The sequence below is a fragment of the Trichosurus vulpecula genome, chromosome 8, assembly GCF_011100635.1.
Source record: "Trichosurus vulpecula isolate mTriVul1 chromosome 8, mTriVul1.pri, whole genome shotgun sequence".
In the NCBI taxonomy this organism is placed as follows: domain Eukaryota; kingdom Metazoa; phylum Chordata; class Mammalia; order Diprotodontia; family Phalangeridae; genus Trichosurus; species Trichosurus vulpecula.
The window spans coordinates 48486282-48510793 of record NC_050580.1 but is presented as its reverse complement, the minus strand read 5'-3'; the positions used below and the strand labels follow the sequence as shown (position 1 = coordinate 48510793).

Here is a 24512-nt window from a genome sequence, read left to right as displayed (position 1 = left end):
CAAAGAATTGGAAACTGAAGGGATGCTCATAAATTAGGAAATGGCTGAACAAGTTGTGGCAGATGATTGTGATGAAGCACTATTGTGTTGTAAGAAACGATGAGGGGGATAGTTTCAGAAAAGACATGGCAAGACCAAAATGAACTTATGTAAAGTGAAGTGAGAAGAACTGGGAGATTATTGTGCACAGTAACAGAAATGTTGTAATGATGACCAACTGGAGAAAAACTTGGCTACTCTGATCGGTATAACGATCCAAGATAATATCGTCCATGGCACTGGTATAGGGCCTTTCATATATTAGACATTTAGTGGATATCTGTTAAATAAATTAAGCAAGTAAACATCTCTGATTGGAAATTAAAAATAAGCAAACCTATCAACACACTGTAAATCTATATATTTTCAAGCCCTCAAATCATCTTCAAAAAAAAAAGCTATAACAGGCAACATAAGTCACACTAGTAGACATATGGCAACTGTGCTTAGGTTGTTTTCCTACAATGTTCTAGCTGATAGAAAACCCAGGAAATATTTTATTGCCCTACACATAGTAGGTGCTCAATAAATATTTGCCAATTTGATTTCAAAACTGAGCAGTCAAGGCAACATCTCCATTAGAATACAGTGGTGGTTGGCATATCTCTACACAGGTCCAGCTATCATTTTTAACATTGGCCCTGGGCTTCCTGGTTGAAGGCAGAATATAAATTAACATACGTATGTATGTATGTATATGTATTTATGTATATCTATCTATGCTCGTTCCAGTTGAAGCTTCTGACACATGCTGGCTATGGGAGCCTGGGGCAGTCTCATGGCCAACTGGTGACCCATGCAGGTAGTGAGGTGCCATCAAAGTATTAACTTGCATTGGTAGAGGAAGTTCCTCACTAGGAATTAAGGAGACCAGTGAAATCACAGGTTATCCCTATGCTAGCTGAAGACAAAACATTCTTCTAGTCAGCTTAGGCCTAACTATTAAGTGTAATGAAGTATTTGTGAGATTGTTAATAAAAATGAATGGTGCTAAGGCTCTACAGAGAAGTAAGAAGAATCATGAATACTGTAGTAAGAAAAACAACTGACATTCCTGAACCCAAAAGAACATCATCAAGTGTCATATTACACTGCATATATAAATGGCAACAAGAATTCAGAAAAGTTGGAAATCACTATGAGTCTCTTCTTAGAACATTTTTAAAAGCATAAAACATGTATGACTGAAAAGGAAATTATACTGAAATAGTTATCAAAATATTTTTTAAAGTTAGATGACCCCAAGTTAAACATAATTCCTTTAACTGAAATTTTGCATTTTTCAATTACAATTGTATGAAACAAATATGATGCTGAGAAGTGGTCCATGGGTTTCACCAGATTGTCAAAGGGGATCCAGAAACAAAAAAGGTTAAGAATTCTTGGCTTAGGTGATTTCAGTCAAACATGACATTTAACAGAACCTACAGTAATAACAGCTACTTTAATAAATCGGGGCATCTAATTTTTACCTCATAAAAAGTATTTTTTTTACATTTATAGTATAAAATATAATTCTACAAATATAATTTTGATACTATAAAATAAAATTTCATAGATGTAGTCTGTTTGTTATTTCCAAAGATTTCTTAATACGCTGGGGATAATCAAAAGTTTTTTCACCTTTTATTATGACTAGGAATGGATGGCAGCTTATCCTTGCTCTAACTGTTGAAACTTAATTAGAAGCATTTTGAAAACTTCCGTCTCTCCAATAATTACAGTATAAGGCTGAACATAAAAAAGGTTCTCAATACATTTTTACGAGAATACCTTGCACACAGGAAACTTGGTAAATGTTCAACTGAACTGTAATTTCACTGAATTGTGTGTGGAGAGGAAGGGAAGGAAAAAGAAAATTGGAGGACTGGAAGAAGGGGAGAGAAAAAAAAGAGAGAAGGAGCAGGAGAGACGGGGGAGAGGAAAGAGAGAGAAAAAGAACAAGGGAAGGAGGAAGAAGGGGGGGGGAGAGACGGACAGAGTGGGGGAGAGAGAGCTAGAGAGGTGGGGGGAGGGGGAGAGGGAGAGGGACAGAGACAGAGTTTTGATTGCTGTTATTTAATCATTTCAGTCGTGTCTGACTCTGTGACCTCATTTGGGATTTCCTTGGCAAAGCCAGTGGGGTGGCTCGACACTTCTCCAGCTCATTTTACAGATGAGGAAATTGAGGCAAGCAGGGTTAAGTGACTTTCCCAGGGTCACACAACTAGTATGTTTTGATTACCTCCCTTCAATTGGTCAGATAATTTAAAAAAATGCCAATTTCTTTAAATTTCAGAATTATTATTGCTATCATTGCTTTTTAAAAATGAAATCTTCCTTTTGAAACTTCACTCTATCTTCTGTTTTGTGGTTTTCCATCATCTGAACAACATGTACTTAACCCCTCCCAAAATACTAATAGCTGAGGTACTTATTTTTGTCATATCTTGACTTTTAAATCTTTTAATTTTTGCTGCTTTCCAGTGATCTTATCCTAAGAGGGTAACCTTTCAACCAGTCCGAATTTTACTGCATGTAAAGGTGCTGACATTCTATGCTCTGCTTTCTACAAGAATGCTTGCTTTTTAAACCACAGCATGCTGGTAATGAAGAAGATGAAGAAACATAACTTAGCACTGTGAGAAAGGCCACTGACCACATAGCTAGTACACTGGATTTAGAAGGGACCTATGATAATCCAGCCCAACGGTGGGAAACCTGCATCTTCAAGGCCACATGTGGCCCTCTAGGTCCTCAATTGTGGCCCTCTGACTGAATCCAAACTTCACAGAACAAATCCCCTTAATAAAAGGATTTGTTCTACAAAACTTGGACTCAGACAAAAGGCTGCACCTAAAGACCTAGAAGGCCACATGTAGCCACACGTTCCCAATCCCTGATCTAGCCTTTTGTAAATTAGGAAAGTAAGATCTAAAACACTGAGATAAGTGCCCAAGGTTAAATATGTGGTAAATACCACAGCTGGGATTGGAACTCACCTCCTGTCTCTAAATCTCGAGCTATTCTCACTAAACCATGACATCAGCTAGTTAGCCAGGTTACCGTGACCCCCAAAATACTGTGGTCAATTGAAAGTTTTTCTGTTAGGCATTAATAAAAACACCTCAGTTGTCTAATGAAAAAAAATCATTTGACTCTTTCTGCATAACAAAGTTTCACTTCTTTCTGTGCCTGTCTGGTCACATGGCTAATTTATCATAGCTTTTATGTGCATGTCTACTGTGCGCCTTGTGCTATGCTCTGCTGGTCTGCATTTGTGGGGTCCTCATTTCGTGCACTGTGTCATAACAGAGCATTGACTTTGGACGTAGCAAGGTCAGCAGGTGAATTTATGTCTTGCCTCTGTCAAAAAGGCAAGTCACTAATCTCTCTTCAGGCAGCTCTCTAAAAATTCTAAAGCACAAGAAGGTGGCTATACTTGCACTGCTAGAAAGCATTCCCTCAATGGGAGTTCCCTACGTGAATGAAAACATAGATCCAGTTATTAAACAGTCTTCATTCTAAGCTCAATGCCACATATTGTTACTGCCCCAACTTGACTGTTCACATCATGAACTGCATTTATTCCAATATCTGAAAAAATAATCACAAATATATTTCTAAGAAAAAAATTTTTTTCTGACATTTGTTTTGTGAACTTCTAAAAGATCAATGTGTTGATTTCACAGAACGCTTTTTTCATTCTAGAAAGAACCTTAAAGATTATCTATTCAATCCATTTATTTTAGAATTCAGGAAATAAATTCAGAAAAGGTTAACAACAACAGTATCTTTATATATTTCTTTCAGGCTTGCAAAAGGCAAAAACAGGTTTTCTAGTATGCTAGCTTCCTGGGGGGAAAAAGGCACCAGAAGTTGTACAAATGACTAATAAATCAGAAAGCAGCAGGAGTTTTTAGTTGAATTTTTCTTCAAGTCATTTTTATTGTCACAAGGAAAAGTGAAGAAAAAATAAAAGTGAATAGAAATGTTGGAACCTATGGCTTAATTTAAGTCTACACTATCACATGCCATTAACTTTTTAGTTTCCTTAAAAATATTCCAGCAATTACTAACAATTTCCTGTTTCCTAGCCAAGTTTCAGTCCTTTATTATTCATTTATTCCATTCCACATTCAATATTAATTTCAGATACTATATGGAATTTTTGACACGCTGCTTCTACAAATAAAAATGATGTGATGTTCAATGTGTCCTTATCTACTTTGGCCATAATATCCTTGAAGTCATTTAATGAGCTAACATGAATTTCCTTTACTGAAAACATGTTGATGATTACAAGCCTTACCTTGATTCCCTTGTAGTTTTCACTCTTTACTCAACTAATTACAGAACTGGCAAAATATCATATCTGATGGGAACAGTACAGATTAAAGTATATAGCTACATACATACATACACACACACACACACACACACACCCCTTTTTCATATTCCACACTTATTTAAAAATTCATTTTACATTTTAAAACTATAGGAATGGTTGCTAAATGAAAAAAAAAGGCCTTAATGGAAAAATAGCTGCAATTTTATCTTTTTGCTAGTAATTGACTCTTAATATAGATGACAATTTAAAGTATTATTGCTTTATATGAGAATCTATTTTAATAAATTATTTTTATAATAAACAGAAAGATTCCGAGAATAAAACAATGATCTCATATTCATAGCCATTAACCAATATTTTTGTAAACTTTGCAAAATAAATGCAAACTATGGTTATTAGCACTACTACTTTATATTGGTGGTAAAAACACAGATATATTTTTAAATTCTGCTGACTATCAAGGATCATTCAGGAAAAAAGGAAATATTTTAGGAGTTGGTTGCAGTTTCATTAAAGCTCACAAACAGCAATTAAAGATGAATTTTGAAAGTCATTTTGAATTTTAATGTACCATTTTTCTTTTTAAAATTGCTTCTAAGCTTACATTAGAGTATCTGAATCCCCATCATCACAACTTCTACTTCTTGGTTTAACAACAGATTCAATTTTTGGTATGTACAACTAAATAAGTATAATCATCCTCATAAAACAATACATATTTTAAAATATTCTTTAAGCTACAAGTTCCAATACTTGTCTTCACTTTTATTTTTCTTTTTAGCTTCTCTTTGTGACAATAAAAATGACCTGAAGAAAAAGTCAAACTCCTTCTGCTTTCTGACTTGTTACTCAATTGTACAGCTTTCTCCCCCAAGAAGGTAGCAGATTATACTTGGAAAACTTAGGAGACCTGGGTTATTGGCCTCACCCGCAACTGCCTTTTTACAAACCTTAAAGCAACAAATAGATACTGCTCTTGTTGCTGTTGTTAATCTTTTCTGAATCTATTTCCTTATTTCCAAAAAAAGAGAATTAGGTAATCTTTAAGGTTCTTTCTAGAATGAAAATAAAATGAAAATGAAATCAATGCACTAATATTTTAGGAGTTCACAAAACAAACATATATCAAGATAAATATTTGTTCTTAAAAATATATTTGTGACCATTATTTCAGATACCAGAATAAACAGAATGACTTCTGAATGACTTTCAGAAAATCATTTGCATAAAGAGGTAAGCCAATTAATCAGGACAAATAATAATTTTATTATGGTTTCATTTTGCGGTAGCAATGACAATGGCTTGTGTGTTTCTACTGACCCTTGGAAATCTCAGAATGTCTGACCTGGGTCAGATCTAAATGGATTGAGAGGGTTCCCCAACCATTAGTTAGCTCTCTGTCAATTAGGTGTTGCATTTCAGGCCACCCATGAGTGTTCCATTGTTATCTTCTGTTTGGTCTTCAAGCAAGGAAAGGTATTTAGAAGCCTCTGGCATCTGGATTGGGGGTTAGTGATTCCAGAAGAGAGAAGACACAAGTGAAACCATTACAATGGAGAAAAATATTTGGCCAAGTAAGACTATTTATGTTGGTGAAACTCCTTTTTTATTCAAGGCTATACAAAAACTGCTTCCTCAATAAGTCCAGGTGAGCCTATGAGATCTAGGTATCTGCATCAGTTTTACAACATCCATTCAAAAATTGTTTTAGAAATTTTTAAACTTCTAAATGGCATGGAAATCTTGTCACCACTTGGTGAATGATGAACTCTGTTAAAAAAAAACTGCTATTTTGAGAAACAGAATTGCTTTAGAATTACAGAGATTCTTTGGTGCCAATGGTATTCCACAATACAACTCTGAACCATGCCATACATCATGACATGTTAAGAAATTTATCCAAGAGATAGAGATAAATATTCTTCAAAGACCTGGGAACTCATGTGATATCAACTCCATCGAAAACCTATGATCTATACCTAGAGATGGACTCTGAAAAATGGACTGTCAAAGGAACACTTAATATACATTGTGATATGTAGTTTTATGATAAAGAATTTCAAAATCTAATATGTGACCATATCTGAAGGATGATATATTGCATAAGTTTTTTAAAGATGTAAAAATTCTAAGGTTTATTATGTGTCATTAAATTTAACTATTTTTGCTTTGTTCCAAGTAATGTGCACACACGATACAAACATGTAAGTGTACAGTAAAAAAGAGCCCTGTGCTTAAAAGTCGGAAGGTATGAGTGTGATAGTGAATTTGCCAATTAGTGTGAGAATGTAGACTAGTCGCTTTATTTCCTTAAGTTTGTGAAATGGAAATCCCATGTATATCACTTACATATAAGCTATTAGTATAATTAATGGTCAATCACATGTGCCTTTAAACCTCTCCACATGTAATTTCTTAGAGTGGGGCTACTTAATCTAAGCACCCACTTGTTTTCAGTAGTCATTCCATGATCTAAGATAATTATGGCCAATTTGTATAAACATGTGCTCTGAGTGATTAGCCGCTCTATGGAACACTGAACAGGGCAGGGGATCTGCTTCCATATCAGCATTTGAAATTTAGGACAGAAAGATGCTAAAACCTGTACTTTCATGTTATTTCTTTTGAATACCATGTATGAAACTATAAAATGCCATTACAGCAGATTTGGTTTTTGTCCAGGCATTTTTATTCTCAGTTCAATAATTATCCCCTTCCATTTTGCTGCTTGCATGTTTGTCAAATATTTATCATGTGGAGGTGACAGCAAACCATCTGTATCCCCCTTCTCAAAAGCACTTCCTCTCAATCTCTACCACCTGTTCTTTTCTAGTTTCTAATCTAGTTCTGATGTTTTTCCTCCAAAACCATTATCCTGTGGGTTACTAGGAGAATAACCTAATTTCTTTAAACTAACAAACTTAGATCAGTTAATGTAGCAAACAACATGCAACATGCCAACAAATACTGTTCAAAAAATGTTTCTAGAATCAGAAAAAAACCTCCAACACTGGGAAGATTTTCTAAGAAGGATTATGGAAACACAGGGACAAGAAGGACATGAGTGAGTTAGTGTGGCTGAGTAGTAACTTATACCATTGAGAGAACTACCTGATGGTAGAATCCCTGATAGTACCACAGTTTTACTGAAATATTAAACTATGCATTAACTTTAAGAGTATTCCTAAAAGGATATATATATATATATATATATATATATATATATATATATATATATATGTGTGTGTGTGTGTGTGTGTATTTATTACACTTATCAATTGGAAATGGATAAAATTAGTCATAGCAAGGTAGGAGCCAGTCACTTATATACTTCTAATAGCATCTATAAGGAGTAATAAGTGTCCCTACTTGTATTCTTGGTTCAGGGGATGGAATTTCTGATTCTAAACGTATAATCTATAATTTTACTCCTGTCAACTTTTCGTTTACTAGATTTGCTGCTTACTCACATCTTATTTGACTTCTAATATAGTGTTATTTACTCTAGATTATATGATATGAGCAAATTGGATGTCAAAAGGAAGAAATATTTGATGCTTTTATGATTTCTTGTAATCTGAAGTTTTCATAGAAGGCTATTCAATAATTCATATATATGCCACAAAACATGATTCTAATTATTATAGGCAATTGTGCCAAAAGTTTATGGCTGAATAGAAGGCATTTACTTAACAAACATTTATTACAGGTCTACTCTAAGCAACATCAGAGGTGTTCCACTAGAAAGGGATCTTAATGAGATCATCTAGTCATCTGATAGATGTGAACAATAATAAGACCCAAAGAGATTAAGTGATTGTTCCTACCTGAAACATCAAATTCACAAACTTCTGAAAAATTGTAGAGGAGTTACACAAGACAAATAGCATAATCTGATGTGGTGCACTAACTCTGGGAAGCCATTTTCCATCTATTATCTTCCATGCGTTTCTCCCTCATGTTTGGACTAAGCCATATACTTTACCTGGCCCAGAGGATCACTATGGTGACTATCACACTCCTTACTAACGAATCTGTACATAGAATTGAGCATCCAGTGAAAGGGACACTGGTATCTGTTGGTGACACAACTCAATGAGTTTTATAGTCATGGCAAAGCCTTAGATAAGCACTTTTCATCTTGACAAATATCACTGGGGCTCTGTGGTGGGAGACAGAGTGTCTGAACTTATTCAATTATTTTTAAAGAGCTACTAAGTAGATCTGTCCGACTATCATCAGGGCTCCCAAAACCAAGCTGATTACAAAATCACAAGGTACATGTGGGACAATGTCTCTGCCTCAACTGCATCTTAACAATCCTATTATTAGGTAGGTAACTCTGCTTCAGGACCTAACTAGTGGGAGCATGTAGGTTCTCAAAGCAAAACATCTGGTAGCACTGCAGAAAAGTCATCTTCCTCCAGTCCTATACAATATCTGGATTGCTCTGTACAAGCCAAGTGATCCGTGATAATACTCAAGTGGGAGAGTAGAGGGTTGTATTCAGGTTGCAAGCTTACAAGGGCTTGGTCTCCTGAACCAGTAGTCTAGATCAAAGAGGGCATCCATCTATTATTTCAACTACCATTGAAGCAATACAAGATTTCTAGTGTATATAGCCTCTTTGGACCTGTACAGAGTTCATAAAGTTAGCACTCTTCAAATCCACCATAGCCAAGATGGACAACAACCAAGAAGAGGAAGATGTAGGAGTTTTATTGTAACAGTCAGAAAGAACAAAGCAATGGAACAAGTGGTGAGGTCTGGTTGATACAGAAATGGGAGGTGACAGCAGGTTCTGCTTTCAAATTACTCAGTGTATCAGGCAGACAAGTTTGTGGATGTCTTCTTGTCTGGGTGGAACATGGTGACAGGGAAATAAAGGTAAACTGAGATTTTTTTTTTCTCTGAATTGCACCAGCTACACCAGTTCTTCTCCACCCCACCCCCCCCGCCAAGATGGGAAGTGCTAGAGGTCTTCCAAAAGATGGGCTATGATTAGACATAAGGCTCAATGAGAGTAAGCAGGTCACTAGCCATGTCCACTTGGCCCAATTCATTACAAATGGTAGCGGCCAAGCCATCCAAACACTGATCTACCAGAGTACAAGTATTCCATGCCCAATCTTTTTTACTTCAGGTCCAGAAGGAACTGGCATATTCTATCTTGGTCCCTTTCCCCTGGTGGGGCTGATAAATGTGCTCATTAGTAAGCTTGGCTCTAACAGGGGAATCAACATGAGCTCTTGAAGAAGTCTCTTCTCTCTTGTCTAATAGGGGGTATTAATGTGTGAGGCTGAGGTAGCCTAAAATACAGTCTGGCCCATTAGGCAGGCCACGAGAGCCCATTTGGTCCAGGATATTGAGAATCCAAAGGGATAAAGTCTACAAACAACTTGTTCTTGGCCAAGAACCCTGGAAAGTTTGTGGCACTTGAGATGTAAAGACAGAGCCAGGGCCTTCCCCACCCCACCCCCACCCCCAACCCCCGCTCTCTCTGCTGTTTAAAGGCCAGGAATCTTTGGCCTCTGGAGGTCTCAAGTGTCTTAAAGGCACCTTGGCTAATTTTCCAGAGGACTACTGTTAGAGCTCTCTAGTCTCTGGAGCCTCATATTGGGGAGCTGGCATTATGGCAAATAACTCTACCATTGTAGTTGTAAACTAATCTGTTCTGGGACCATAATATCATGTCTGATCACTCAAGATCTATCTACAGAAGAGGCAGCATTTGATTTGGAAGGAAAGCAGGCCAGTCTTAGAAAAAAAAAATCAAACCACTAGGCTAGTTTAACTACTTCTATCTGTGGAACACAAATTTCAAAGGGATTGGATGGGCAAGTCAAGTGGAAGAGCAAGTTGCCAGATTTCAAAACTGAGGAAGCCTAGAGGTTATTAAGGTACCAAAATGAAGAGAGTTCCAGGGAGCTGTTTCTTTGACTCAATTGACCTACTTTCCTTAAGGTTAGCTCTTTTTATTTCAGCTATTTGTGAGACATTCTCTTCCCTTTCCCCATCAGTCTGCTTCTTATTAAGTGACCGCCCACTGAGCTTTGTTTCCACATAACCTAGTTCTACCTTTCAAAATGACTGCTATCTCAAGTGAAAAGATCCCAGACTGAGTTCACTGTCTTCTTCCAAAAACTAGTCCCTATTACTATCAATGATATTACTCCTCTCCAGAGTCACTGTAGACCTAGAACATGAGAATGACCTTTGATTTCTCCTTTCCCTGCTTTGAACACCAGGCTCCAAATCCCATACCTTATTCTTTTTTTTTAAGTAAAGAGATTTATTAGCATGCTAAGGAATCTGCTCTTGCTAACAGCAAACTCAGATTCTTAGGAATCCTGTACATTCATACAAATTTGGTTTTTATAACTTTATTTTTTTATAATTTTCTTTTTTTTAATTATTTAATTTATTTAATATTTTTAGTTTTCAGCATTGATTTTCACAAGAGTTTCAATTACAAATTTTCTCCCCATTTCTACCCTCCTCCCCCATTCCAAGATGGCATGTATTCTGGTTTCCCCATTCCCGAGTCAGCCCTCCCTTCTGTCACCCCACTACCCCCCCATCCCCTTCTCATTTACTTTCTTGTAGGGCAAGACAAATTTCTATGCCCCATTGCCTGTATATATTATTTCCTAGTTGCATTCAACAACTTTTTTTTGAACATCTGTGTTGAAATCTTTGAGTTCCAAATGCTCTCCCCTCTTCCCTCCCCACCCACCCTCCCTAAGAAGGCAAGCAATTCAACACAGGCCACATGAGTATCATTATGTCAAACCCATCCACAATACTCATGTTGTGGAAGACTAATTACATTTTGCTCCTTCCTATCCTATTCCCCTTTATTCAATTTCTCCCTCTACCCTGTTCCTTTTTGAAAGTGTTTGTTTTTGATTATCTCCTCCCCCATCTGCCCTCCCTTCTATCATTCTCCCTTTTTAATCTCTTTCCTCCTTCTTTCCTGTGGGGTAAGATACCCAGTTGAGTGTGTATGTTATTGCCTCCTCAGGTCAAATCCGATGAGAGCAAGATTCACTCATTCCCCCTCACACGAGCCCTCTTCCCTTCCTACAGAACTGCTTTTTCTTGCCACTTTTATGAGAGATAATTTACCCCATTCTATCTCTCCCTTTCTCAATCTATTCCTCTCTTATTATTAATTTGATTTTATTTTTTTAGACATCATCCCTTCATATGCAACTCACCCTGTGCCCTCTGCCTATATATACACACACATATACACGTACATATATATATACACGTACATATATATGTATGTATGTGTGTATGTACATATATACATACATACATATATATGTATGTGTGTGTGTGTAAGTGTGTGTGTGTGTGTGTGTGTGTGTGTATATGTATATTCCCTTCAGCTACCCTAATACTGAGGTCTCATGAATTATACACATCATCTTTCTTTGTAGGAATGTAAACAAAACAGTTCAACTTTAGTAAGTCCCTTATGATTTCTCTTTCTTGTTTACCTTTCATGCTTCTCTTGATTCTTGTGCTTGAAAGTCAAATTTTCTTTTTTTTTCTTTTTTTAAATTTATTTATTTAAAATATTTAGTTTTCAGCATCGATTTTCACAAGAGTTTGAATTACAAATTTTCTCCCCATTTCTACCCTCCCCCCCACTCCAAGATGACGTATATTCTGGTTGCCCTGTTCCTCATTCAGCCCTCCCTTCTGTCACCCTACTCCCTTCCCATCCCCTTTTCCCTTCCTTTCTTGTAGGGCAAGATAAATTTCTACACCTCATTGCCTGTGTATCTTATTTTCAAGTTGTGTGCAAAAACTTTTTTTTTTGTTTTTGAACATCTGTTTTCAAAACTTTGAGTTCCAAATTCTCTCCCCTCTTCCCTTCCCACCCACCCTCCCTATGAAGTCAAGCAATTCAACATAGGCCACATGTGTATCATTATGTATAACCCTTCCACAATACTCATGTTGTGAAGACTAACTATATTTTACTCCTTCTCAACCCATCCCCCTTTATTGAATTTTCTCCCTTGACCCTGTCCCCTTTCCAAAGTGTTTGTTTTTGATTACCTCCACCCCTATCTGCCCTCCCCTCCATCATACACCCCTTTTTTAAATCTTCTTCCTTCTTCTTTCCTGTGGGGTAAGATACCCAATTGAGTATGTATGGCATTCCCTCCTCAGGCCAAATTCGATGAGAGCAAGATTCACTCATTCCCCCCTCACCTGCCCTCTCCCCTCCTCCAACAGAACTGCTTCGTCTTGCCACCTTTATGGGAGATACTCCACCCCATTCTATCTCTCCCTATCTCCCTCTCTCAATATATTCCTCTCTCATCCCTTAATTTGATTTTATTTCTTTTAGATATCTTCCCTTTATCTTCAACTCACCCTGTGTTCTCTCTCTCTCTCTCTCCCTCTCTCTCTGTATATATATATATATATATATATACATATATATATACACATACATATATACATACATGCACATTCACTTATATATATATATATATATATATATATACACACACATATATATATATGCATATGCATATTCCTTTCAGCTACTATGATATTGAGGTCTCATGAATCCCTTTCTATGCAGGAATGTAAACAAAACAGCTCAACTTTAGTAAGTCCCTTAGGATTTCTCTTTCTTGTTTACCTTTTCATGCTTCTCTTGATTCTTGTGTTTGAAAGTCAAATTTTCTATTCAGCTCTGGTCTTTTCACTGAGAAAGCTTGAAAGTCCTCTATTTTATTGAAAATCCATATTTTGTCTTGGAGCATGATACTCAGTTTTCCTGGGTAGGTGATTCTAGGTTTTAATCCTAGATCCATTGACCTCCGGAATGTCGTATTCCAAGCCCTTCGATCTCTTAATGTAGAAGCTGCCAGATCTTGGGTCATCCTGACTGTGTTTCCACAATACTCAAATTGTTTCTTTCTGGCTGCTTGCAGTATCTTCTCCTTGATCTGGGAGCTCTGGAATTTGGCGACAATATTCCTAGGAGATTTCTTTTTGGGATCTATTTGAGGAGGCGATTGGTGGATTCTTTTAATTTCTATTTTGCCCTGTGGCTCTAGAATATCAGGGCAGTTGTCCTTGATAATTTCTTGAAAGATGATATCTAGGCTCTTTTTTTGATCATGGCTTTCAGGTAGTCCAATAATTTTTAAATTATCTCTCCTGGATCTATTTTCCAAATCAGTGGTTTTTCCAATGAGATATTTGACATTGTCTTCCATTTTTTCATTCCTTTGGTTCTGTTTGATAATATCTTGATTTCTCATCAAGTCACTAGCTTCCACTTGCTCCAATCTAATTTTTAAGGTAGTATTTTCTTCCGTGGTCTTTTGGACCTCCTTTTCCATTTGGCTAATTCTGCCTTTCAAGGCATTCTTCTGCTCATTGGCTTTTTAGAGCTCTTTTGCCATTTGAGTTAATCTATTTTTTAAGGTGTTGTTTTCTTCAGTGTATTTTTCAGTATTTTTTTGGGTCTCCTTTAGCAGGTCATTGACTTGTTTTTCATGGTTTTCTCGCATACTTCTCATTTCTCTTCCCAATTTTTCCTCTACTTCTGTAACTTGCTTTTCCAAATCCTTTTTGAGCTCTTCCATGGCCTGGGACCAGTTCATGTTTTTCTTGGAGGCTTTTGGTGTAGGCTCTTGCACTTTGTTGACTTCTTTAGGCTGTATGTTTTGGTCTTCTTTGGCACCAAAGAAAGAATCGAAAGTCTGAGACTGAATCTGGGTGTGTTTTTGCTGCCTGGCCATATTCCCAACCAGCTAACTTGACCCTTGAGTTTTTCAGCAGGGTATGACTGCTTGTAGACTAAAGAGTTCTATGTTCCACATTTGGGGGGGGGGGGGATGTGCCAGCTCTGCCACACCAGCTCTCCTCCTTCCCCAAGAACCCCCAACCTGGACTGGGCTCAGATCTTCAGCAGGCTGTGCACTCCTGCTCTGGTCTGCCACTTAATTTCTCCCACCAGGTGGGCCTGGGGCCAGAAGCAACAGCAGCTGTAGCTGCCCAACCTCCACTGCCCCGGGGGGGGGGGGGGGGGGTGGGGTGGGGGGGTGGGGTGGGGGGGGGTGGGGAATTGTGAACTCCTGCAGCTTTTCCCACTAACCTTCTCCGCTGTCTTTGGTGTTTGTGGGTTGAGAAGTCTGGTAACTGCTGCAGCTCTCTGATTCATGGCGCTAGGGCCCGTTCTGCCCGGCTCCTGGTCTGGTTTGTCCGAGCAGCTCACACTGGGCTCTGCTCTGCTCCGCTCCCAGCTCCGTGTGCGATATACCTCACCTAGAGACCATCCAGGCTGTCCTGGGCTGAAGCCCTGCTTCCCTCTGCTGTTTTGTGGGTTCTGCAGTTCTAGAATTGGTTCAGAGTCATTTTTTATAGGTTTTTGGAGGGACTCGGAGGGGATCTCACTGCTTTCCAGCCGCCATCTTGGCTCCGCCCCCGGAAGTCCTCCAAAAGTCAAATTTTCTATTCAGCTCTGGTCTTTTCACTGAGAAAGCTTGAAAGTCCTCTATTTTATTGAAAGTCCATATTTTGCCTTGGAGCATCATACTCAGTTTTGCTGGGTAGGTGATTCTTAGTTTTAATCCTAACTCCATTGACCTCCAGAATATCATATTCCAAGCCCTTCTACCCCTTAAGGTAGAATCTGCTAGATCTTGTGTTATCCTAATTATGTTTCCACAATGCTCAAATTGTTTCTTTCTGGCTGCTTACAGTAGTTTCTCCTTGATCTGGAAGCTCTGGAAATTTGGCAACAATATTCCTAGGAGTTGTCTTTTTGGGACCTTTTTGACGAGGCGATTGGTGGATTCTTTCAATTTCTATTTTGCCTTGTGGCTCTAGAATATCAGGGTAGTTCTTCTTGATAAATTCTTGAAAGATGATATTTACGCTCTTTTTTTTGATCATGGCTTTTAGGTAGTCCAATAATTTTTAAATTATCTCTCCTGGATCTATTTTCCAGGTCAGTGGTTTTTCCAATGAGATATTTCACATTGTCTTCCACTTTTTCATTCCTTTGGTTCTGTTTGATAATATCTTGATTTCTCATAATGTCACTAGCTTCCACTTACTCTAATCTAATTTTTAAGGTAGTATTTTCTTCAGTGGTCTTTTGGACCTCCTTTTCCATTTGGCTAATTCTGCCTTTCAAGGCATTCTTCTCCTCATTGGCTTTTTGGAGCGCTTTTGCCATTTGAGTTAGTCTATTTTTTAAGGTATTTTTTCTTCAGCATTTTTTTGGGTCTCCTTTTGCCAGTCATTGACTTGTTTTTCATGGTTTTCTCGCATTCTCATTTCTCTTCCCAATTTGTCCTCTACTTCTGTAACTTGCTTTTCCAAATCCTTTTCTGAGCTCTTCCATGGCCTGAGACCAGTTCATGTTTTTCTTGGAGGCTTTTGATGTAGGCTTTTTGACTTTGTTGAATTCTTCTGGCTGTATGTTTTGGTCTTCTTTGTCACCAAAGAAAGATTCCAAAGTCTGAGTCTGAATCTGAGTCCATTTTCGCTGCCTGGCCATGTTCCCAGCCAACTTACTTGGCCCTTGAGTTTTTTGTTGGGGTATAACTGCTTATAGAGTATAGAGTACTTTGTCCCAAACTTGATGGGCTGTGCTGTTATTTTCAGAGCTATTTCTGCACGGCAAAGTCTGCCACACCAGTGCTACTCCTCCCCCAAGAACCACCAACCCGGACAGACTCAGATCTAAACTAGCTCTGCACTCCTGCTCAGATCCACCACTTAATTCCTCCCACCAGGTGGGCCTGGGGCCAGAAGCAACTGCAGCTGTAGCTCTGTAAACAGCCTCAAAGCTGCACCACCTCCACTGCCCCCAGGATGGTGGCTGAACTGCAAACTCCTTTCACTCTGTCCCAGCAGCTTTTCCCACTAACATTCTCTGTTGTCTTTGGTGTTTGTGGGTTAAGAAGTCTGGTAACTGCCACAGCTCACTGATTCAGGGCACTAGGGCCTGTTCCCCCTGGCTCCTGGTCTGGTTGGTCCAGGTGTGGCTCACGCTGTGCTATAGACCTTACCCTGTGACCATCCAGGCTGTCCTAGGCTGAAGCCCTCCTTCCCTCTGCTATTTCGTGGGTTCTGTAGTTCTAGAATTTGTTCAGAGCAATTTTTATAGGTGTTTGGAGGGACCTGGGAGGGGAGCTCACGCAAGTCCCTGCTTTCCAGCCCCCCATACCTTATTCCTTTCCTTTCCACCTCTACTTTAGTTCAAAGCTTCATTAACAAAATATTCAGGGACTCTCTATTGGCTCTGGGAGAAAAAAACAAACCTCTCAGCCAGTCACTTGAGGCCCTCCACAACCTGCTTCCTATGTACTTTTCAGCCTTATTCACACCACTCCCTTCCATGCAGTCTCCCTTCCAGCTAAATCAGTGTTTCTGATTGCTTCCTGAACTTGCATTTTACTGCCTTCTCATTTCTGCTGTTAGAGTCTTCACCTTCTTTCAAGGCCTGGCTCAGGTACCAACACGTCCATGAAGACTTCCAAGATTCTGCAATTTGGTAGAGTTCTCTACTTCTTAAAATAACCTTCCAATCTTTCAAGCATTTATTAAATGTCCATATATAACCCATCCCATAATACACTCAGCAGAAAGTAAGCTTCTCAAGGTCCAAACTGGTTTTCTGTTGCATGTTACCCTCATCATCTACTGTTGAACTGCATGGATCATCTCTCTGTTCACTGCTTTGGTCAGACAACATCTGGAGGACTACGTTCCATTCTGAATGTCCTGTTTTAGGAACTAGCTTGACAAGCCAGAGTGTATCCAGAGGAGGGTGACCAAAATGATGCCAGGATTCAAAACCATTTGATAAGAGGAGCAAATGAAGCAACATGGCATGTTCAGTCTGGAGATCAGACCAATGAGGCCATAAGAACTGTATGGAAGAAGGAGTCAAATTGTTTCCTTTGCGTCCAGAAGGCAGAAGTGGGAACAATGAGGAGAAGTTAATACAGGTTAGATGAGTTTCATTTCAGGAAAAATTGCTTCGACAAACAGAGCTACACAAAAGTACACCAAGATGCCTTGTGAGACAGGTCTCAAAATGGAAGCAAGACAGCCAGAGTATTAGGTATAATTTGGGAGGATTCCCCCTCAGGTATAGAGAGGAATAGATTCTCAGGGAGCTTCTTCCAATACTGAGAGTTTGGGTCCTTTATTTACTGTGTCCAGACCCTTAACTACTTTACAATGGATTACAATACATAACCTCCAAACAAAGGGGTTCTCAACCTGTTTTATGTTCTGGACCTGCATAGGATAACATACATAGGATCACAAAATTACAAATGATGCTAATGATGGTGAATTATGCGTGTATATGACTTTTCTAAATATTCTATCCCCTGCCCACCCGCTCTTCTAATCCATTTAGCACCTTTACTGAGTAAGCATTTACAGATCAGACACATAATTAATATTTTGGGCTATAAAATTTTCTAGGACAAATAAGTATTTGTGAAGTTGGAGGAAGACATTGTTGGCAATCCTACAAAAAAGAAATGAAACACACTTGTCTATGGATTATTCCAAAAAGCTAAGCTATCTATCTCTCTGAAAAATCACTGTCATTAGAAAGCAGAACTACATTTCTCTTTTCTGTTTAGTTAATAAAGCATTTTAATGATCATGCTTTTTACACTGATCTATATGGAAAAGGTGAACATATCTTTTTGTGACCTTTAATGAACTATTCATATACTTGAATTCTGTGAAATCATAAAAGAATGAAAAGGCCTCTAATAAGTCAAGTGACACACTCTTAGTTCCAGTCTGGAAAACTTGTGCCCTGCTAGGTAAGCCCAGTTAACAGTTATCCCAGAGAGATCTATTTTCACCACTTCTCAGTTTAACCTACATCTATTTTGAAACTATTAATTAAAGCATGAGAGAATTTTAATAATGGTAACAAGATCAATACGAAGAAGTAAAATGAATAAAAAACAGGTAAACTAAGTGGGTTCCCCTACTCCAATCTAATGTTTTCTCAATCACATTGTAAATGATAACTACAAAAAGGAATATACTGTGGGAGGTTCTGGACAAAGGGCTTTCTTGAAAGTCTAGACATCTGTCAATGAAGCACCTATCCAAAATAACTACCTAAGTTTGTCTCTTATCTATTCCAGCTATCAAATGTCCATCAGATTTCAAGGATAAAATTTTAAAAATTCATCATTAGTTCCTGTAACTGAAAAAAAAATGAATGCCTTATTTCTTTTACTGAAAAAAAAAAAGACAAAACAAAACCTGAAAAAGGGGGGGGGGATCTAATTTGTTGTAAAGTATAGATTATACTTTGGAATTCAATCTTGATAGGAAAGAAGGTAGCACTGAATAGTAGTAAGAGTACAGGATTGTAAATTGAAAGACTTGAACTGGAATTCCTCCTCTGCAAACTGCTATATGACCTAGCTGACATCTATGAAGTGCTTACTATGTGTTAGAAACTATATTAAGCACTTTATAGTCATTATCTCATTTGAACTTCATAACAACCCTGGGAGTTGGGTGCTAGTATTATTATTCTCACTTTACAACTGAGGAAACTGAGGCAAAAAGAAATCAAGTAACTTGCCCAAGATCACACAGCTGGAGGTCTTCCTAATCCCAGGCACAGGGCTCCAGGCACTCCAGGGCCCCCTTGTGGCTCCCACCCTAACTTCTCTAGGCCCAAATCTCCCTCCAATTCTTAATCCTTTAGCTCCATGAACGGAATTCTAATTTTTAAATTAATGCAATATAAAGCCAGAAACATATATGGCTCTTTTCTTCTCTTCTTACTTGCAATTCCCTTTCAGATTTTAACTGAAATTTTATTTAAAAAGTAGGACTCCAAAACCCTTTGTGGCTTGGTCATTTTAAGCTATACATTTCAATAAGGAAATTTTATCTTAAACCTTCTTTAAGGCATCCCATCCCTGGTTACAAAGAGAGGTTCTTAATGCAACAAGTCATTATGAAGATATTACTATCACGTGGGGTTTTCATAACACTGCCTGAAGAAGAAGCTCTTCAAAACCTAAAATACTTTATCCCATCACCCCCATTCCTTCTTACCATGGTCAAGGATTATTAGCTGGGCTCCAGCCTGCGAATTTCCAACATCATTCTCTGCAATGCACTGATAAAATCCTTCATCTGATTTCACCAGACCCAAAACCTGAAGGTTATGTTCCTTCTGAGAAATAAGAATAAAAATAGTTTTGATTTAATTACTGAACATCAATATAGGTATAAACAAAAGGTCATTTAAATTTCATATTATGGAATATCTTTTAAAACCCACATCTGCCAAAAAGCACCCACAATATTTGTAACATGGATCTGCCTCTAAGCTCTGAATCTTTCCTGGGATGCACTCAAGGAATACTCTTGTTTATAGTTTTGTCTCTAACAAAACAGGTATCGGTATCATATGGTGATATTTAATATCATTGGTGATCTGACCTCAAAATTATATATTAGCAAAATCAAAATACTTTTCTGAGACACTCACTTTAAAACTGAAAATAACTCCCACACATCAGAATACTGTGGCATGTGGTGATTAGCAGGCAAAAATGTCACTACAGCCATCCAATAAAGAAAGAGAGGAAAGAATGAGATGCTAATTCAGCCCTGACAGATGGATTTCCACTTAGTTCAATTTTTCAGGATATGCCTTTCTATAACATGTCTGTTGTGTACTTCACACACATCAGTTCAGGATACAGCCTGTGAGGCACAATTAGGTATGTGATTACAAAAAAAAGCAATGTCCAAACACTAAACCTTTAATGGCCTAATTCAGATTTCAAATTATCACTAAGTATTTATGTAGATGCTTTTTACATGCATTAAGGTACTGTATTGTTCTTCAGTGCTATGGCTTAAAGAGTTCTGGTACATTGGGAAAACCAAGAAATATGACCAGGGTTATAGGAAGAAGCCAGGGCCATGTGACCTTTGGTGAAAACAAAGTCCACTCATGTTTTGTTTTGAACTTCTATCCCCTAAAACTGGGCCTGTTGGGGACAGTACATCTGTGTGGTACAATAATGATGATGTTAATGACACCACTGTATGTTTATATGGTGTTCTAAGGTTTACTGAGCACATCATTCATGCCAATATTGTAAGATATGAACACAGATTTCTGAGATATGTACCATTTTGAAAGACTTGGGATGAAAACTAAAATGGAATTGAGAACGTTAGCCTACCTCTCTCCTTAAAGAATTTAATGTATGTTTAAACAAGAGAAAACATAAAAATAGCAGGAAAGGCATACAATAAATGACATAAATCAATACACTGAGGCTCAGAAAGCTAAAGCAAATTGACCAAAGGCATAGGACTTTTAAAAGGCAGAACTGGGATCTGAACCCATTGCAGTATGTTGTCTTCAACTAATATCTGAGAGCTCCTTTTGGGGTCTAGTAAGTGGCTTCTGTGTCAATGGAACAAAGATGCTAACATTTTACATTTGTACAATGCATTCTTGTTTTACAAAGTACTTTCCAATAGATGATGAGATGAAAGGGATCTTGGAGGTCATGTAGTCCAGCCTCATCATCTAAACAGATGAGAAAACTAAGGGCTAGAAAAGTGAAATACTTTGCCTCAGGCCATAAAGTTGTAATTTTCACCCCACTCAAACATGTGGACTACAAGGAGCAGACTGTGCTATGGAATGGATCAAACGTCGACCCTCTGACTGGAGAGTCAAAGGCCAAGGAAGTTTGATGCTCTACTGAAGCGGAGGTAGTACAGCATCACACAGAGAGAGAATGCTGGCCAGCTGAGCTTGGAGCATGTACTGGCCACTGATTAGCTTCATGTCTCTGAGCAAATCATTTAGCTCCTCTAGGGACTCTACTTGGACCACCCCTGAAATCCTTCCTGTTAATAACACCTGCACTCCAGCTTCAGTGTCCTTGGTCCTTGTCTTGCTGGGGCCCAGACCTCCGGGCCACTTCCTGGCCAGCTCCTTGCCATTAGAATGTAAGCACCCTGAGAGTAGAGACTGGCTGGCTAACTAGTATCTGGAGTGATTAGCTCAGTGCCTGGCAGTAAGATTTTATGTAAACATTTCTAAGTCTTTAGCTATAAGTGAATGACTCAAGCTAGAAATAGTCTTCATGTGTGTACAATGGAGAGTTGGAAACAGTCTCTGAAATAATACTTACTACAATCTTAAAGTAATCACTTGGGATAACCATGTCACCATTTTTGACCCATTTCACAGTTGGCATGGGTTTCCCAGTCACTTCACATTCAAACACAATATCCATGGATTCATGTGCATAGATATTAGCAGGCTTCTTCAGGAATTCTGGTGAGGCTTTGAAAGAAAAAGGAAAAGAAGAAATTAATATAACCCAAAAGAGACAAATGTTGAGAATTAAGTCTACTGTTTAGAAACTGGGAATTTCCATATCTACTCTTTCACTCTACACTGGAGGATTCCTGAAGCGAGTTGATGAGATGATAAACTGGCCACAAACCAAAAGCAAGGAACAGATGTTGAGAATTAATAATGCAAATAAAATGAATTATTTGGTGCAATTAGAAAACTAACTTTGACTTGCCAGTCTTTTTCCACACGTTCACAGATAAAATCACTAGACTGAGAAAATAAAACAACAGAAATGTTTTAAATGCTTTGGCAATTCTAAGGAATATTATTGTCGCTGTTGTTGTTCAGTCGTTTCAGTCACGTCCAACTCTTAATGACCCATTTGGGGTTTTCTTGGAAGATGTACTGGAGCGGTTTCCCATCTCCTTCTCCAGCTCATTTCAGAGATGAGGAAGCTGAGGCAAAAAGGGTTAAGTGACTTGCCCAGGGTCACGCAGCTAGTAAGTATCTGAGACCAGATTTGAACTCAGCTCTATGCACTGTGCCCCCTAGCTTCCCAAAGCTTGTAATACTAAAATGGAAATTAAAGTAGCCTCATTTTTTCACCTCAAACAATTTCACATTTTTGGCAACAAGATGGTTACATGGTATGAAGGAATATCGGACAGACTACACAAACAGGTGGTAGACAAGAAGCCTTTGATAAATAACACCACGGAAGCTTAGTGCCATTAAGAGATCTTTCTTCCTACCTGGATGTCCCTTCTAGATAACTCCTGACAGCTAACAGAGCCTTTTGTGAAAATATAATATGTAGGTCTTACTTTTTCCAAAGGACATCATAAATTCACCCTGCTAGTTTTAAAGCTGACAGGCTTGTCTTTTTCCTTCTGAACTACCTTTTATCCTCTTCCATATATGTTTAAAAATGCTTCATTTACTCTTTTCTTTCTTTCTTTTTTTTGAGCATAATTATCCTCTCTTTTACAAGGGAAAAAACAATCAAAAATGTTTCCCTTCAAATAAGACAAATCCATACATTGGTCACGTCTGAAAATGCATGTGTCAGGCTGCATCTTGAGTCCATTTTCTCTGTATTAAAAAGTAGAAAGCTTACTCCCTCATCAATCCTCTGGAAGAGTGACCAGTCATTGCACAGTTCAACATTTTTAAGTCTTTCGAAGTCATTTTTCTCTACTATATAATAGCTATTGTATAAATTACTCTCCTAGAACTACTCAGTTCACACAAGTCTTCCCAGATTTCTCCAAACCCTTTCCTTTTGCCATTTCTTTTATCACAATAATATTCCATTATATCCATTTACCATAATTTGTTTAGCTATTCCTCAGCTGAGAGACATTTCTTAAAAGCACTTGGCACAGTGCCTAGCACAGAGTAGGTACTATAAAAATGCTGACCATAATCATCATCATCACTACCATAAAAAGTACAGTTATGAATGTTTTTGTACATGTAATCACAAGACCATATTTAGAGATGGAAAGAATTTTACACCATCTAGAGAAACAAAGTGATTTACCCAAAGTCACAGGATGGTATTTGGTAGCAGCAGGATTTAAATTGGAAGTCCCCTGACTGCCAATCCCCTCCTCTGTCTCCCACACCACAGTCCTTCTTTACTTGATCTCCTCGGGATCTATGCCAAGGAGTGGTGACACTGCTGAAAGGGGAGATGCAGTGTGATGACAATCTGAGTAGAGTTCCAAACTGCCTTCCAGAATGGTAGGATGATGTAACATCTGTCATTTTCCTTTTCTGTCTTCTTTGCTAATCTGAGGTAGAACCTCAGTTTTTTAATTTGCACTTCTCTTAGGGCTGCTGATAGTGTGATTTTCTTCTTTTGAGAAATGCCTGTTCATATCCTCAGACCATTCCAAGGTGAAACGGCTGCTGGGTGATGGTGAAGAAAGAAGCCTAGAGAGTTAGCAGTTGAGCTCAGAGAGAATCCTAATTGCTAGCATTTAGACAGTGCTTACTATGCACCAGGCACTGTGCTAAGTGCACCAGAGGTGAAGAGACATCCATTTTACAGCCTCTGCTCCTCTCTATCCCTTATTTGGGCATGAACTAGTCCCTTTTCCACTGCTACAGAAGGTATCTCCTCCCTGCTCTTCTATGATGTTGGAGCTTATCATTTGGAGGCTGCACAGTAAAGAAAGTGCTGGATTTGGAATCTGGAAAATTTATTTCTAATCTTGCTCCAGATCCTTGAAGGCTAGGTGTTTTCTGGGTGTGTGACCCTGGGCAAGTCTCTTAACTTTGCACGGCCTCAGTTTCCTCATCTGTAAAAAGGGGCTAATAACAGTCCTGACCTCACTAAGTTGTTGTGAGGATCAAATGAGGGCACCTACATAGAGCACCCTGCAAACCCAAGGACTGGGTGAATGCCTGTTTGTATTAGCCTCATTTTATAGATGGAGAAACAGAAAGTTGAGAGACTGAATGAGTGTCTGGCGTCACCTGTTAACTGTAGTGCATCTTAAAGTAAAATTCTTTTAAAGAATTTGGGGCACTTGCTAAAGAAGGAAATCCATAACTAACATTGTCGTTCAAATTCAAACAAAACATTATTTACATACTCTACTTAGTATGTTATTTGGTCAGGGCTATAGTCCTGTGGCCCTGGAACAAGAATCAAGTGGGACATTCTGAGTTTGAACCCATAATAATGGTCTTAGCACTTAACCCAATTGTAGAGAACAAAGACAGTAGTCAATGTTTGTCTGAGAA

At 38.3% G+C, this 24512-nt stretch overlaps 1 protein-coding gene across 1 annotated transcript in view; it reads right to left on the bottom strand.

The window, feature by feature from the left end:
- Positions 1-24512, bottom strand: part of NEO1 (neogenin 1) — a 284110-nt gene that overhangs the window by 125117 nt on the left and 134481 nt on the right. The window contains exons 7-8 of the mRNA XM_036736497.1: positions 21589-21743; positions 19478-19598 (exon numbers count right to left, since the gene is read on the bottom strand). Of these exons, the coding sequence (XP_036592392.1) occupies positions 19478-19598; positions 21589-21743 (276 nt within the window). The remainder of the gene's footprint in view (positions 1-19477; positions 19599-21588; positions 21744-24512) is intronic.